Here is a 14,560-nt window from a genome sequence, read left to right as displayed (position 1 = left end):
CTCAACCTCCCACCACAGCCTCCCAAGTAGCTGGGATTACAGGCGTGCACCACCATGCCTGGCTAATTTTTGTATTTTTAGTAAAGTGGGGTTTCCCCATGTTGGCCAGGCTGATTTTGAACTCCTGGCCTCAAGTGATCCACCCGCCTCGGCCTTCTAAAGTGCTGGAACTACAGGCATGAGCCACTGCGCCAGGCCCAAATGATGCATTTTAAAAGGCAAAACTGAAAGATCTACATGTCGGCAAATTTTAATGTAGCTTAGCACCAAAAATCAGGATGCTGGCCGGGCGCGGTGGCTCCAGCCTGTAATCCCAGCACTTTGGGAGGCCGAGACGGGCGGATCACGAGGTCAGGAGATCAAGATCATCCTGGCTAACACGGTGAAACCCCGTCTCTACTAAAAAATACAAAAAGCTAGCCGGGCGAGGTGGCGGGCGCCTGTAGTCCCAGCTACTCGGGAGGCTGAGGCAGGAGAATGGCGTAAACCCGGGAGGCAGAGCTTGCAGTGAGCTGAGAGCCGGCCACTGCACTCCAGCCTGGGCGACAGAGCGAGACTCCATCTCAAAAAAAAAAAAAAAAAAAATCAGGATGCTAAAAAAGACCTGGAAATCACAACAAGCTTGATTACATGAAGTATAAAAATCTACTAGGTCACCTAAAAATCCAGCAATGTAAGCTGCCTTCAGGGACGTCAAATTAATGACTGCAAGACCCTACTGTGAGGCAGAGACTGCACTGTATACCCTCTCATAGCCTTTGAATATAATTATATGAATGTATGTACTAATTTTCAAAAACAGTGAAAATTTGAATTTTTTTTAAGGACAAGATAGATAAAACATATGGAAGCTAAATAAGAATTCTAAGGAGACATGAAAGAAACTAAATAGAAAAAAACAACATAGAGAACTGACTGTTCAGTAACGGCAGGCTAAGTAATTTAAACGAACCTATACCCCATCCACCCTCACTGAGAACAGGGGAAAAAAAAGTTGTCAGAGAACACATATATTCTTAAAAGTATTGAAGAACTAACAAGATAAGGAAACAGGCCAAAATCTGAAAAAGTGCAGTAACTCCAAGCAAGCCTAGAACTGAAAGTGGCTTTTACCTACCCAACCTGAGGAAAGAACTGCAAAGCTGTACTGTAGTTTTAGTGGCCTTATGGGTGTAGGATACAGCCAACCACATTAAACCGGAACGGAAACAGCTAAATGCACAGGGTAAGGGTGAAGAGAAAGTACTGGTTAGTTTCTCCAGCATGGTCCGGGGAACCATTGACAGGTAGGGCTCCCAGGGGTCTGACAAGCAAGTGAAAAGATTTAGGCATTGAATTATTCCAAGTAATTTTGAAATGCCAGTACCCCAAAATAACCAGGCATAAAAGGTCAAACAAGACTCTAGGAGCAAAAACCAACGGCAGAAACAACAGATGACATATATCCAGTTCCAGATTTCGTCTGTTGGTATTCAGATCTTTTCTGCCTCTACTGCAGAAGGTTAGAAGCCTGAAAACTACATATAGAAGAATTCTTGCTAGACAGAGTCTTGTCAGGTTCTCCAAAGGCAAACACTGGTGGGAAATTAAAGAGCGGGAAAGGGAAAAGCCAGATGCAAAAACAGGCAACCAAACAGAACGCAGCTGTAGAAAATTACAGGGGATCAGCAGCCATGCCTCCAGCAACAAGCCCAAGAACAACCAGGTAACATGGCCGCCGCCTCCAACCCTTCCAGCTCCTTCGCAATCAAGTACTTCACTAAATCCCTCTCTGCTTGAGACAGCTAACTGATTTCTATTTTCCTGACTGTACACAGACCAGCAGAGATTTCAGACGCTGAAATTACCAGATCCAAATTATAAAATCATGCTTACTCTGTTTAAAGAAATAAAAGAAAAGCCTGAAACTATCTGCAAGGAACAGGAAACTTTAAAGGACAGCAAAAACGGAAAAAGAGCAAATAGAACTTCTAGAACTGGAAAATAAAACTGTCCAAATTAAGAATTCAGGTTTAATAGCAGCTCAGACAGAAGTGAAGACTGAATGAGGAGACTGGAATACAGGTAAAAAGAAGTTAACCAGAAAGCAGCACACAGAGGGAAATTACGGAAAATGAAGAAGTTAAGAAGGGACAAAGTGAGAAGATTTTGCATTAAATTGAAGTCTCAGCAAAGAATGCAATAGAGGCAATAACTGAAGACAGGAAGGCTGAGCAAATTCTAGAACTGGTGAAATATACCAACCAATTCACAGATCCAAGAAGCCCAAATGACCAAACCAGAATAAATAAGAAATACACACCCAAATACACCATAGAAAAACTCACAAGCCAGTACAGTATATGAAAGTTCTGCTAGGTGCGGTGGCTCACACCTGTAATCCCAGCACTTTGGGAGACTGAGGTGGGTGGATCATGGGGTCAGGAGTTCGAGACCAGCCTGTCCAATATGGTGAAACCCTGTCTCTACTAAAAAATACAAAAAAATTATCCGGGCATGGTGGTGCATGTCTGTAGTCCCAGCTACTCAGGAGGCTAAAGCAGGAGAATCGCTTGAATCCAGGAGGCAGAGGTTGCAGTGAGCCAAGATCGCGCCACTGCACTCCAGCCTGGGCGACAGAGTGAGACTCCATCTCAAAAAAAAAAAAAAAGAAAGTTCTATTTTCCCAGTAAAGAACTAAGGGAATCAGTTGAAAATAGGCACAGCGAGGATGAGTTGTGAGGATGAGTTGTGAAGCTGAGGAGGTGTCATTAAGCTTTCTAGAAGAGTCAGGGAGGAAACAGATGAGAACGTTGTGGTGTAAACTACAGAGCATCAGGAAAGACATACTGACAGCCAAGGTCATGAACCAACCACTACTAACAAAATCTGAATACTTTCATGTCCATTAAATAAATTACATGTATAGTCAAACATTTACTCATCCAAAGAAAGTTAAAATTGGCTGGGTGCAGTGGTTCACACCTGTAATCCCAACACTTTGGGAGGCCGAGACAGGCGGACTGCTTGAGCCCAGGAGTTTGAGACCAGCCTGGGTAACATGGTGAAACCCCGTCTCTACAAAAAATAGAAAAAAAATTAGCCAGGCATGGTGGCGCATACTCATCATCTCAGCTACTAGGGAAGCAGAGGTGGGAGAATTACCTGAGCCTAGGAAGTGAAGGGTTCAGTGAGTCATAACTGCACCACTGCACTTCAGCCTGGGTAACAGAGAGTGACCCTCTTCTGGCTAAGTTCTCTGTTTTGGCAAAGTTTTTTAATTTTAAAAAATTTTATGGTTAATACATAATGGTTTGTAATTGTTATTCAAATAAATTTTTAATGCTTTCAAATTTCTTGATACTTTCATTATGAAGTTACTACAACATACACAGCATCCTATTTATGTTTAGATAGAGACAAAGTAATAACAAAAGCAACTGTGGTCCTACTCTACTCAAAATCACTGCTAAAAATAAGAGATCCTTTCAAGGCTAAATAGTGTTCACAAGTATATCTTATCGTTGCATTCCCCACCCACACCAAAAAATTACATGTTTCTAAAACAGTTTTAACCACTACACACATCAAGTGTCAAAATCATAAAAGAAGGAAAAACTAAAAATTGTCACAGGACACAAAAACTAAATGCAGGCCGGGCACGGTGGCTCAAGCCTGTAATCCCAGCACTTTGGGAGGCCGAGACGGGCAGATCACAAGGTCAGGAGATTGAGACCATCCTGGCTAACCCGGTGACACCCCGTCTCTACTAAGAAATACAAAAAAAACTAGCTGGGCGAGGCGGCGGGCGCCTGTAGTCCCAGCTACTCGGGAGGCTGAGGCAGGAGAATGGCGTGAACCCGGGAGGCGGAGCTTGCAGTGAGCTGAGATCCGGCCACTGCACTCCAGCCTGGGCGACAGAGTGAGACTCCGTCTCAAAAAAAAAAAAAACTAAATGCAATATAGAATCCTGGATTGGAATCTGAAAAAGGGCAAAAGGGAGAAAACTGAATTCCAAATAAATAACAGTACTGCACCAAGTCTAATTTCCTGATTTTGACAATAGTACTCTGGTTTTATAAGTAGGAGAAGCTGGGTGAAAAGTACATTTGAACTCTCTATACTACTTTTGTAACTTGAAAAATTTCAAAATGAAAAGTTATAAGTTAAAAGTTCAACTATGAATACACGAATGAGTAAAAACTAGTTTTGTAATAGTTCATATCAAGGTAACAATTTCACAATATCCAAAAAACTCAAGAGTTAATTTTTTTTTTTTTTTTTTGGTTTGAGATGGAGTCTCACTCTGTCGCCCAGGCTGGAGTGCAGTGGCACGATCTCAGCTTACCGCAACCTCTGCCTCCTGGGATCAAACGATTCTCCTACCTCAGCCTCCTGAGTAGCTGGGATTACAGGTGCCCACCACCACAACCGGCTGATTTTTGTATTCTTAGTATAGACAGGGATTCACCATGTTGGCCGGGCTGGTCACGAACTCCTGACCTCAAGTGATCTGCCCACTTTTTTAAAAAAAGAATACCATAGGCCAGTGCAGTGGCTCATGCCTGTAATCCCAGCACTTTGGGAGCCCGAGGCGGGCAGATCACGAGGTCAGGAGCTCGAGACCAGCCTGACCAACATGGTGAAACCCCGCCTCTACTAAAAATACAAAAATTAGCTGGGCATGGTGGCATGCACCTGTAATCCCAGCTACTCAGGAGGCTGAGGCAGGAGAATCGCTTGAACTCAGGAGACTGAGGTTGCGGTGAGCTGAGATAGCGTCACTGCACTCCAGCCTGGGTGACAGAACGAGACTCCATCTCAAAAAAAAAAAAAAACTCTACACCACAGGCTGACAATTGCATATTCATCTGTTAGATCTGTCCCAAAACAAGCAAAGTAAATAATACATAGCCTCCTTTAAATTCAGTCATGAAGCTGGGCACCATGTGGTACACCTGTAGTTCCAGCTACTTGGGAGTTTGTGGCAGGAGAATCCCTTGAGCCCAGGAATTGGAGACTGTAGTGTGCAGTGATCAAGTCTGCAAATAGCCACTGTACTGCAGCCTGGGCAACAAAGCAAGACCCTGTCTCTAAAAATAATAATAATATCAGTCATAGAACCTAGAGCTAAGAAAAAAAAGAAAAAAGCATCAGATGGTATTTCCATCCAAAGCAAATGTTTAAATGTGTCCTGGCAAACCAACAAATGCCACTATGATGAAACATCAAATTTATGAGACCATATCAATAAACCACCAAGTTTCAAACAGTCCTAATTGAAGGATATAAACTGTACTGTATCTTACAGGGGCAGGGGAACCCTAATTTTAAAAACTGAACACAATAAAAATTTATAGACAAACAATGGAATTACACAAATTCGCTGAGATTACATAAAAATAATTTTTTGAAAGTAAGGTTTCAATAGTGAGCAAACCTTTTTTTTTTTTTTTTTTTTTTCTTGAGAAAGAGTCTTGCTCTGTCACCACAGGCTGGAGCACAGTGGAGCAATCTTGGCTCACCGTAACCTCCACCTCCCAGGCTCGGGTGATTCTCCTGCCTCAGCCTCCCAGTAGCTGGGATTACAGGCATGTGCCACCACGCCCAGCTAATTTTGTATTTTTAGTAGAGACAGTGTTTCACCATGTTGGCCAGCCTGCTCTCAAACTCCTGACCTCAGGTGATCCACCTGCCTCAGCCTCCCGAAGTGCTGGGATTACAGGCTTAGGCCACTGTGCCCGGTGACTCTATCCTTTAGAGCAGGGATGGACAAGCTATGGCCTAAGAGCTAAATCCAGCCAGGGTTGTAAAAAACAAAATGTGACAGAATCTATACATCCCACAAAGCCTAAAATATTTACTACCTAGCCCTTTACAAAAAACGTTTGCCAACCTCAGCTTTATAGTAATAAATTTTAAAATGTGGACACTACAATCTTAAATCAATAAATTTCTTAAATGAGTTAATTTACTAAATCATTTCCTGTAATGCAGCCAAGATTAAATCCAGGAAAAAGTGGTTAAACCTTGAAATTAGAAGTTTTATAGAAACTGCTTCATGAAAAGATTCTAGGGGAAAAAACAGAAATCACTGCCAATTCTGGCAGTATTCTGAAGAACCATAATAAAATTTTTAAATTTCACCAATCCTAAAATTGTTCTACACAGATGTTCCCTAACATATAATAAAGTCCCAATCAACACATTGTAAGTTGAAAATATCATAAATCAAAGATAAATTCATCAGCCTGGCCAACATAGCAAGACCTTACCTCTACTAAAAATAAAATTTTAAAAATTAGCCAGGCATGGTGGCACTGCCTGTAGTTCCAGCTACTCTGGAGGCTGAGGTGAGAAGATTGCATAAGCCCAGCAAAGTCAAGGCTGCAGTGAGCCGTGATTGTACCACTGTACTCCAGTATCAGTGACAGAGCAAGCAAGACCTAGTCTCAAACAAACATTTCATGCACCTAACCTACTGAACATCATAGCTTACCTAGCCTACCTTAAACATGCTCAGATCAGTTAGATTAGCCTACAGTTGGGGAAAACCATTTGGCAACACAGTATGCTGACTGGGAACTATGGCTCACTGCCACTGCCCAGCATCACAAGAGCATCATATCATATATCACTAGCCTGGGAAAGACCAAAATTCAAAATACAACATACAGTGTCTGCTGAAGGTGTTTCTACTGAATGTATATGGCTTATACAACAAAAATTTTAGGTCAAACCATCCTAAGTTGGGGATCATCTGTACTTCCAAGATATATGTCATCTACTCAGGGACATTCTATTTTAGCATGAGACCAAAAGAAAATCATCAACTATTAATAGCTACATAATAAACCCTATCCTTACTAATCTTTTACTAACTTAATACTGATCTAAGTTGAAATTCTGTTACCCTACAGGGTCTGCAACACTAATTTTTTTTAACTTTTTAAAAAGTGACAGATAATAGCATAACTCCCCACCCTGTACAACATGATGTTTTGACATATATACACTGTCCAATGTTTAAATTCAACCAATTAACAAATGTATTACCTCAGTTATCACTGTGGTGAGAACGTTAACATCCACCCTTTGCATTTTTCAATACATTGTATCATTAACTATAGTAACCTTGTTGTACAATAGATTTCTTAAACATTTTACCTTTCAATCAATATAGGAAATCTGTCATTAACTCAAAGCAGTTTTGATTTAGCAAATTATTTGTAAACTATGGACATACCTCCCATTTCAAAATACATAATGTATTATCTTTTGTTTCAAAAGATTTATACCACAGCGAAGTTTAACAAACAGGGCTCAGATAATACTTTTTTTAAAGTGAGAATTTAATACCAAAATTTTTATGAGTAAGTTAAAGAAGCCATTACTTCCTATTATCTTCAAAAGTATTTCAATATTGAACCCCCAAATCCTAAAAATTAACTTGGCTACAGATGACAAATTTCAAACAGTGAGATGGAAAGAAAATTACCAGGTGGTCCAAAGACCGTCTCTGAGTTTTAACGAGTATTACTTTTTAAAGTCATTTGGTTATCTACTCCATACTTGACAAAACAAGAATGACCCAGATTTCAAGTTACCATGGGTTTCAGTCTTCACTCTGTGTGGGGGAAAAAATCAGCCTTCATCTGTTTAAGCCAATCACTTTAACATCTATGACCCTCAGATAATGCATTTACAGTATAAGAAAATGAGTGGTCTAGACTCTAAAAGGTTTCTGAGGTCTCTATCCATCTCTAAAATTGTTACTGTAACCAAGATTTTTAAAAATATTTTTGACCTGCCTCATTTCAAATAGAATCTGCTGCAGTTCACATCTCACACCCAAATACAATACCAAAAAAAAAAAACTAAACAAAAACAACAAAAAAAGTATAATACAACAGCACACACAGAACACATGAGAACCAGAGCTAAAAGAAAAAAAGAGAAGCAAAGGTAATGTTATCAATTAGCCCCACTATATTCCCAATATTACCAGCCTACATTATTTTACACAAACATATTTTTCCTATCTTTTTAAGAGAAGGAGGGGGAACGAAAGAGAAGGGGTCTCATTCTTGCCCAGGCTGGAGTGCAGTGGCTATTAACAGGTGCAATCATAGCACACACTACACCCCTGAATCTCTGGGCTCAAGCAATCTCCCAAGTAGCTAGGTCTACAAGCATACCAAACATCACACTTGGCTATTTTTAAGTCAGACCGCTGAGAGAAGCCATTTCTTCCTTTCAAACTATCCTCCCAAAAGATGAAGAAACCATTCCTTAAGAGAAGTCTTAAGAAATACCTCTTGTTTTTGAAGCCATCCAAAAAGCAAATACAGTAATCATGTTCCATTTTGAAAGAAAAATGGAAAGCTGCCGACAAAATCAATTTGTATCAAGAAGTCATTTTTCCAGTAATTTCTTCAAGTTTACTTCTTGAACTTTGAAAGATAAGCTTTCCTTCCTACTGGATGCAAGAGGAAGTGACTGAATGCTCACGCTGGAGAATGAGTGAGCCATTCATGGGCACCCCAAACCCTCTCAGGGTTCCAGGGCCAGGCATGGAAAGTACAACTGCAGTCCAGGGAGGCCTGCAGCAGCTAACGCCTTCTTCACATTTTCTCCTTATCCAGTCAATTTCGGAATTTCCTTAGTTTGAGAATTTCAAACAAAGGGCCTTGAATTTGCAAGAGGCAAGCACTCTCATCTCTTAGTTTTTGAGGACTCAATTAAATATGAAAAAAATAAGCTTCTTAAAAATGGTAATTACCTTCAAATGTCTTTGAAAATTTAGATTAAACGGCACAACCAAAAAAGCATTCAAGGGAAACTTATCCCTGTAAAGAGTATTGTAGGTTACACAGAATTACAAAGATCTCACACACTACTTTAAAAATACATGGTCAGGGAAAGGTTTAAAATCATCAAGATTGTACTTCCTTTTCACGGAAATAAACTATACACATAAATTATTACATTAATAAGTTGACTGAATCACTAAATCAAATTAGAGGTCAAATAAAACCCTAGAAAAAAGTAAACGCTCAAAATAGCTATCAATAAGTAAACTTTTCAGCAGCAAACTTTCATTTTACCATAAAAGAGAAGCAGTTGAGGAGAGACACATATGAACTTGCTTCACGTGCCTCTTTTGCCGTGACTGTAAGCCTCGTGTTTCCAGTAGAGCTAAGGAGCAGAATGGCACTAGAGGAGTGCGTTTTCACTAGAGAAGCACTGCCTCTAATACTTCCCTCTGGGGTGACTCCATGACTTTCAGTAGCTCAATTTCCTGAACAACTGAGACAACTGTCTAGAAAATAAGCCACCTCATCTACAGGCCTTAAGTTATACAACTGCAGAGAGAAGAGGTGCCAAGTTCAGGAAGCCCAGCAGAGACCAAATCAGAGCCAGACGGTGGGGAACTCCAGGTTTCATACGCTTTCCACCACTCACTTCCACACTCCGAAACATGTCTCCAACCTTTCTGAGAGTTCTTTATGGCTCAGAATTTCTCTATAAGATTTAAAGACCCAATTACTTCAAGGAGCAGCCACCATGATTCCAGGCCAGCTTTGACCCAGAATTCCTCCTCTAGAGCTGCAGTAAGATGTATGAATGCTACTGGGTAACTGTAGAGCACTTCCAAGACATTAGACATTTTCCAAAGAACAGAAAGCTACACTTAATTCACATTATTGAAAAGCTGCCAAACCACTGACTTTTATACTTTATTAGTCGAGTCAACGCTATGGTAAACTATATTTCAATAGAGCCACTAAAAAAATACAGAGCTTCCAAACTCCTACCAGTTAAAAAGGATAAAGGGCAGAGACTAAGCTCAGATCTGTTTCAACCTCTCAATATTAAAATGAATGACCGCTGGTACAGACAGCAGAGACTAAACAATTGTTTGTGGTGCAATCACTGCATCTTAAAACCCTCAAGAGGAAATAGCCTGAGAGGGTAGTCTCCAAAATGGGAAACTTCACTTTGAGACAATCAAAAAAAACCAAACGAAGTCACAGTGCTACTCTCACCGCTGCTCTTTCAATTATAATTTACTATCATCAAGTGATTAAAACCTGCAGCCAGAAAAAACCATAATGTAGGACAGCTGACCCCAAAACGCCGGACAGTATTCTCCCAATATAAGTGCTGCCTTTTCGTACAGTGTATTCTAGCTCCAACGGGGCTTGTAAATCACTTGTAAGGAAAGGAAGCCCCTTCCCCCACCAACCCAAGCCATCCTAATAGCTGGGCGTGTTTTACAGCAAATATGAAGCACTCAGGAGCGGTCCGAGGCCGAAGCTTGCGGGGCCACCCTCCCCCACCCGCCCGTCACCAGGGTGAACAGAGGCCTTTGGGGTTCCATGGCCCCCGACCACCACGCGGCAAGGACTCCGACCCCGCAGCCCAGGAGGCCCGTGCACCTCTGGGAGCAGCCGCATCTGGCAGAGACTCAGGGCTGCGCAGGCCTTCCCCAAGGAGACAGAGCTTCTCCCCACCCGGGGCGCCCAGTACCTCATGCTGTAAGCGCCGGCGCCCAGCTCCTGCCCGATGCCCGAGAGGCTGGCGTCGAAGTCGTGCACCAGCCCGGACTCGATCACCTCGTCCATCTTGAGCACCCAGGCCATCTTCCGGCCTCGCCGTCGCCCCGCACAGCGCGGCCTCCGCGTCCAGGGCGAAGGGGCCGGAGCTCCGCTGGCGCGTCCTGGGGGAGGGCGCGGGTGAAGCCTCCGGGGAGGTGGCGAGTGGTCACCAGCGGCGGCCGGGACCAGAGCGGCGGGGGCCCCACTGGCAGGGCACGGCGAGCCCAGCTAGCAATTGCAGCGGGAGCGGCCGGGCCGCCGGCAGCGCCACCCTCCCGCGGACACCGGCCCTGCGCCTCATGCCGGCGCCGCCGCCCAGCCCCCGCGCCGCTAGCGCTGCAGCCGCCGCCGCCCGCCCCGCCCGGGGCCCCCCGGTCGCATCCTCCTCCGGGAGCGCTCGGAGGCCGGACCTCTGGCCGCTCCGAAGACCACACGGGGACAAGCCCTCCGCCCGCCCGTCACCCTCTCCGCAGCCTTGACTCCTCGCCCCAGGCCCGCCCAGGCTCTAGCTCCACACCGCCCCGGCCAACCCAGCCGACGCCGCTCCGCCGGCCCGGACGCTGGCTTCAACGCGGCTCCGACTTAGGCTCACGCGCCGCTTCCGCCTCCCCGGCCCCGCCCCGACCCCGCCCCCGCGTTCGCCCCACGCCCCGGCCCTCCCCGTACAGCCCCGCGCTTAGGGCCACTCCCCGCGCCTCGCGGCCCAGGAACTGTCCGGACAGTGCAATGCGGCCCCGCCCACGCGGCTGTTCCTAGCCGGGGCGGCCTCGCTGCCTCCTTGCACAGCAGCTCAGGAAGAGGCGGTGCCAAAAGGGCTGCCAGTTTCCGCCCCTTCAAGCGAGTGAGAAAATTGACAGGCCAACTGAGCAATACCTGCAAGTGCTTAGACGAAGCTCCCGTGAGTCTCTGCGTCCCCCGACTAAACAACCAATCAAACTGTTCTTCCTCTTGGGCGGGCTCGAAGACGGAATTTGCTGCCAAAAGAAAGAGTTCATTGGACTCCATGGTAGAAAGCGGCCCCAAACGCCACTTCCGGAGGTGATTTGCTGTTCTGTGGTATTTCCCGGTCGGCTCTGCTTTTTGCCCTCTCTACCGAGGGAGAGAGCGGTTCGCATCACATCGGGTGACAGAAAAGCCAGTTGTGCAGAAAACTTTGATTGGCGTGAAAATAAGCCAGTCAACGCTCCTGAGAAAGAGCTCTGGAAAGACTTCCCCCATTGGTCGCATTGCAGAGAGCCGCTTGGCTATCCTGAGTTGAACTAGCTGTTGGTTGTCCTAACTGCAGGCAGTCTCGTGACCTTCGGCTCCGAACCATTAGGACGTGCTACAGTAACAGCTACGCTGCTCAGAAGGCCGGAAGGGTCTTCCTCAGCGACCTAGCGTGGGCACGCGCCATTGGGGCCAAAAGACAGAAATCCTTTTACCGAAAGAGATGAAATAGAAAGCAGGAGCAGAGGCTGACTTACAGAGGCAGTGTGCGGATCAGAGTTCCTTAGGTACGGCTGCTGGCGCCTGACTGGCGGAATCCCTGCTGAAGAGAACGTCAAGGCCCAGGCTTCGCCCTGCATCGAACTTACTGCCTCAGAATAAGACCCAAATGCTGAGCGCCCCGCCCTAACTCGCCCGTTTAAGTGCAAAAATACATAGATTAAAATGTCAGCCTGATGAAACAGTGGCACTGAGCCAGAAAAAAATAGTCTCAACTCCTGTGTGATTTAAATATTAACTTACAGGCTCACGCCTGTAATCCCAACACTTAGGGAAGCCGAGGTGAGTGAATTAGTTGAGGTCAGGAGACCATCCTGGGCAACATGGTGAAACCCCGTCTCTACTAAAAATAACAAAAATTAGCTGGGTGTGGGGGCGCGCGCATGTAATCCCAGCTACTCGGGAGGCTGAGGCGGGAGTAGGGCTTGAACCCGGGAGGAGACAGAGCAAGACTCAGTCTCAAAAAAAAAAAAAATTAGCTTGGATAATGTTTTTCTCTTTACACAACATTTTTGCAAACATTTCATTTGATACAGCCACCGAAGTAGATACAAAAGAACACTTTAGAGATGAGGTAATTTCGGTGAAAATGTGTAAAGATTACACCGTGCAAGGTCACACAGTAAGTAGCTAAACCAGGGCTATTTGACTAATCCAGATTTCTCTGATTCCAGGCGAAAACATTAGATTGACCATCTGTTCAGGAAGCTCCATTCCACTATTACAAATACATCTGCACAATCGGATGGTCAAGGGAAACATTGGCCTCATTGGGGGTCTCAGTTGGGTCTTCATTCCATGATCTCACCTCACTTCCATAACCTAGTCTATAACCAGATTAGCCAGGCTTACTGTTTGTTGTTGGAAAATTTGGAGAAATGGAATTGGGGGAAGATAATTCTCTGAAATTTTTGGAGAGAGTGTAAAAGTACAAGCTACCATCAATTTTTCAATCAGGATGTGCCCTAAGGAAGTACTGAGTCAAACATTTAGAAACAGAACCTCAGGCTGGGCAGTGTCTCAGGTCTATGATCCCAGCACTTTGGAAGGCCAAGACTTAAGAGTTGGGAGGATGGCTTTAAGGCCAGTAATTGGGATACTAGCCTGGGCAACATGGCAAGTTCCCGTTTCTACAAGAAAAAAAAATTAGTCGAGCATGATGGCATGCTCCTGTCGTTCTAGCTACTCAAGAGAGACTGAGGCAGGAGGATCACTTGAGCCCAAGAGTTTGAGGCTACAGTGACCTATGATTGTGCCACTGCACCCTAGCCCGGATGACAAGATGAGGCCCTGTCCTTAGAAACACAAACAACAACAACGAAAAACAAAGACAACGAAAAAAAATAAGCATTCTGGAGGATGGAAATAAAAGTGTTGGCTGGTCATGGTTGCTCACAACTATAATCCCAACACTTTGGGAGACCAAGAGGGGAGGATCTCTTGAGGCTAGGAGTTTGAGACCAGCTGGGCAACAGAGCAAGACCCCTGCCTCTACAAATAAACATGTTTTTTGAGACAGAGTCTTGCTCTGTTGCCCAGGCTGGAGTGCAGTGGTGCGATCTCGGCTCACTGCTGCAAGCTCCACCTACCGGGTTCACTCCATTTTCCTGCCTCAGCCTCCCGAGTAGCCGGGACTACAGACACCCGCCACCACGCCAGGCTAATTTTTTGTATTTTTAGTAGAGACGGGGTTTCACCATGTTAGCCAGGATGGTGTCGATCTCCTGACCTCGTGTTCCACCCGCCTCGGCCTTCCAAAGTGCTGGGATTACAGGCGTGAGCCACCGCGCCTAGTCAAAAAACTTTTTTTAAATTAGCCAGGCCTGGGGACCTGCACCTGTGGTCCCAGCTACTCCAGAGGCTGAGGTGGGAGGATCACTTGAGACCAGGAGGTCAAGGCTTGCAGTGAGCCATGATGGTGCCACTGTACTCTAGCCTGGGTGACAGATGAGACCCTGTCTGGAAAAAAAAATAGAAGTATCAAGCAGTGCTAAATAGTAATGTCATAAAGAGACCAAAATATAAAGGAAGGATAGTGTTAAAACTTTAGACAAATTAAATATGAGTTTAATTTTGCAAAAAAAAATTTGTCAATCAGGTGGCCACCCTGAACCAGAATATGTTCAGAGAGATTCCGACACTGTTGCATGGTAGAAGAAGATTTATGGACAGAAAAAGGACAGTGATGTACAGAAAATAGAAGTGAGATACAGAAACAGCTTGATTGGTTGAGTGTATTATTTGAACAGTTGGCCTCCTGTGATTGGCCAAAACTCTGTGATTGCTATAATAGGTTATAGTCCATTTATACATCCAGTTAGGTTACAATTTACTATGTACAGAGAAACCTTTATGCTGAACTTATAAGGAGGCAACTTTAGGCTAAACTCAATTTAACAATTTCTCCCCTTTTGGTCAACCTCTCCACTTGACCAAAATAGAGAGGTTGACCAAAATTGTAGACATTGACATTACTTTCTGACCATTGTAAA

General features: G+C 44.5%; 1 protein-coding gene across 5 annotated transcripts in view; it reads right to left on the bottom strand.

The window, feature by feature from the left end:
- The window catches only part of LOC105470932 (upstream binding protein 1), a 54,916-nt gene extending 42,637 nt beyond the window's left edge, over positions 1-12,279 (bottom strand). For 3 of the 5 annotated variants that reach the window (XR_011619568.1, XM_011723275.2, XM_011723276.2), the window contains exon 1: positions 11,454-12,279. Coding sequence is in view for 4 of the 5 variants with exons in the window: in XM_011723275.2 (XP_011721577.1) it covers positions 11,454-11,695 (242 nt within the window). In the remaining variant the exon portion in view is untranslated. Of the gene's footprint in view, positions 1-10,512; positions 11,205-11,453 lie in introns of those variants that run through there. The other 2 variants (XM_011723277.3, XM_011723278.3) reach the window with 2 other exon arrangements.
- Positions 12,280-14,560: the final 2,281 nt, after the last annotated feature.

The sequence above is a fragment of the Macaca nemestrina genome, chromosome 2, assembly GCF_043159975.1.
Source record: "Macaca nemestrina isolate mMacNem1 chromosome 2, mMacNem.hap1, whole genome shotgun sequence".
NCBI lineage: Eukaryota > Metazoa > Chordata > Mammalia > Primates > Cercopithecidae > Macaca > Macaca nemestrina.
This window is presented reverse-complemented; position numbering and strand designations above follow the sequence as displayed.